Source organism: Lactuca sativa, chromosome 3 (assembly GCF_002870075.4).
Source record: "Lactuca sativa cultivar Salinas chromosome 3, Lsat_Salinas_v11, whole genome shotgun sequence".
NCBI lineage: Eukaryota > Viridiplantae > Streptophyta > Magnoliopsida > Asterales > Asteraceae > Lactuca > Lactuca sativa.
The window spans coordinates 316,447,337-316,450,193 of NC_056625.2; the positions used below are offsets into that span (position 1 = coordinate 316,447,337).

General features: G+C 31.6%; 1 protein-coding gene across 1 annotated transcript; it reads left to right on the forward strand.

The window, feature by feature from the left end:
* Positions 1–243: 243 nt before the first annotated feature.
* LOC111906376 (probable WRKY transcription factor 46) lies at positions 244–2,634 on the forward strand. The gene is made up of 3 exons (XM_023902136.3): positions 244–836; positions 924–1,052; positions 1,755–2,634. The coding sequence occupies exons 1-3, from the start codon at positions 559–561 to the stop codon at positions 2,284–2,286; spliced, it is 939 nt and encodes a 312-aa protein (XP_023757904.1). The 5' UTR covers positions 244–558; the 3' UTR covers positions 2,287–2,634.
* Positions 2,635–2,857: the final 223 nt, after the last annotated feature.

Consider the following 2,857-nt stretch of genomic DNA (forward strand, 5'->3'; position numbering starts at 1 on the left):
CCGAAATTGAAATTCCTGTTTATTAATTAAATTATTAATTTTAAAATATCCAACTTAACTTCGAGACACATACAACAAGAGTTTTATTATTCTGTCAGAGCCCAATTTCTTAAATCCAAGCCAAGAATGTTATAATCACTTGCATATCATCCCTTTCAAATTGTGTCATATTCTTGATTTGGGAATTTGGGTTCTGAAAATGTCAACATTTTCTTGGGTTTATATATAACTCTCCCTTCACACCTCTCTTTCCACCCACCTTCGCTTCGATACCTTTCTCCTTATTAAACAATCAGAATCCCTCTCCTTATTATACAAATCAACCAACCACCCATACATACATACATATCCACCCAACTTCCTTATTTCCATTATAAACTTCCCAAGTGGCCTTCTGTGCAATTTTCAAACCTTTCAAACTTCAAAAAAAAAAAACTCAACTTTATATATATTCTTGATGTCCATTTGTCCTTTACATTATCAGTTTTATCCATAAAGGCTAAAACAGGTCATCACTTGATCCACTCCATACATTCATCAAGAAACCCCAACTCCCAAATGGAAACAAGTAAGAAAAGGCCTTTGATCAATGAGTTAACTCAAGGAAAAGAGTTAACTAACCAGCTTAAAGATTATCTTGATAAACCCATGTCAGCTGAAGCTTGTGAGTTTCTTGTTGAAAAGATACTTTCTTCATACGAAAAAGCACTTTCTATGCTCAATCGGGGAATTGTTTTTGATGAATCACAAACGCCACTTTCTTTTGGTGAAATCAGTCCAACGACTGATGTTTCTGATCTTGCAGATTCCGATTCCAAGAATGTCTTTAAGAAAAGGTGAATCTTGGAGTCTTTTAGTTTTTGGAAGTTTTCTTTTGGTTATATTGCAATGGATTTGGATTTAATTTTAGGTGTTTGTTGCAGGAAAACAATGGCGAAATGGAGTGAACAGGTGAAAGTGTGTTCGGGGACGATGGTGGAAGGCCCTCTTAGTGATGGATATAGTTGGAGAAAATATGGTCAAAAAGATATCTTAGGTGCTAATCATCCAAGGTTAGAACCATTAATCCATGTCTTTTTCCCACTTCAAGTGGTGACCCAATAATGTTTTAGATTAAGAGATGTGTACATAAAGTAACTTTATTTTTTTTTTTAAATTGAATAAGCAATAAAGCTAAATGATCGTTTTACTCATAACTTTAACAACACGAATTTCACGACATACATATAAATTTTAACGTAAAAGAAATTAGTTCGAAAAATAAAAATTAAATATGTAACAAGTTATTCTCATAATACACTAAGCAGAGTTTAATTTGTGGTTTAACTTAATAGGTCAATCTGTATGAATTAAATACAAAAAAACAATTATTTATAGTTAAACATATGAACTTATTGAACTTGTAAAAACAAAAAAACAAAAAAAACCCAATAGAGGTATAAAATGACAAAAAATGGTTTCATTACAAGCCAATGTACTTTATCTTATCAACAAAGAAAATTAATTTGTGTAGTCTAATCAATAGCCACTTGTTTATCAACTATATTCACTCATCAATATCGTGGCCCATATCCAACATATATATTCAACAAACCAACCTTTTGGTATTTATGATTAAAAAAAACACGTTTGGAAAAGCAAGTGTGTAAGGAATTTGAAAAAATAACATGTTATGGGTAGTGTATATAAAGTTTGATTTTTTACCATATATTTTTGTTGGAATAATTGTTCTAATTTTGGGTTTTAAATTATAGGGCATATTATCGATGCACCCATCGACACGTACAAGGTTGTTTGGCAACAAAACAAGTACAAAGATCAGATGAAGATTCATCTGTCTTTGAAATAACGTATCGAGGGAGACATACGTGCATGCAAGCGACTCAACTATCGAAAGCATTAGAGAAAACCCCGAAACAAGAACAAGAAAATATTCATGTCGAAAAACCAACACAAAAAACGCATATGGAACGTGGGTTTAGCTTCAAATCTAGTAAAGGAATGAATACTTGTGAGGATGGATTGTTTCCTTCTTTTAAGTTTGATTCAACACCAATTGAAACCGAAAAATTGGAGAATCTTTTCTATTTAGGATGTGATTCGACAGCTTTTATCGCTTTTAACCACAATTTGCATAATTCGGATTCCGACGTTAGTGAGATGATGAACTCAACACCAAATTCAGGAAGTAATTCGCCCATGATGGACATGGGATTCTCGCTTGATTATGTGGATTTTGATGGTGACATTCTTTTTGACATCACAGACTTGGAGAAGTTTGTCTAAAACACTGTCTGTTGTTGTTATTGTTATTGCAACCGTTGATTGTAAGACGACAAAGGGAGAGAATAGAAAGGAAGTACAAGTTTTTCGGTTCTTTTTAGGAATTTATAGTTAGATATGTTTAGAGTAAGCAATCCACTCTACTATCTTCCTTTTTCTTGAATGTATATTATTTTTCAAGATAGGTATTAAAGTTGTATGTTTTCTAGCAATTTTGCCCACAAATAAAATTGTATTTGTAGGCTTAATATTGTTATTGTTTGATCTAAAATAGAAATATATTTATAACGAGTAAATATGTAAAAGAAAGACAATAAAATATGAAATGAGTATCAAAGTCGCACTTCTTTCTGGAATTTTACCAAACCGTTGGTATGCAATGATTGATGTATATCCTGAAAATGAAACCAAAGGAATAGTTACCTAAATTATTGCTATCACATGGATTTCATTTGGATTTGCATATCTACAAAAAGTAAAAGAGAAATTGCAATTTGGACAAAATATTTTGCACATAAAAGGAACTTTGATCAATTCAAATTTAAATATAGTATGTTTATATATAATACTAGGA

What these genes read in the sequence shown, in the direction of transcription:
- LOC111906376 (XM_023902136.3), top strand. Translation starts at nt 559, where the DNA reads ATGGAAACAAGTAAGAAAAGGCCTTTGATCAATGAGTTAACTCAAGGA. An exon ending in AAGAATGTCTTTAAGAAAAG is followed by an intron (nt 837 to 923) that starts GTGAATCTTGGA and finishes TGTTTGTTGCAG; the next exon opens with GAAAACAATGGCGAAATGGA. An exon ending in TTAGGTGCTAATCATCCAAG is followed by an intron (nt 1,053 to 1,754) that starts GTTAGAACCATT and finishes TTTAAATTATAG; the next exon opens with GGCATATTATCGATGCACCC.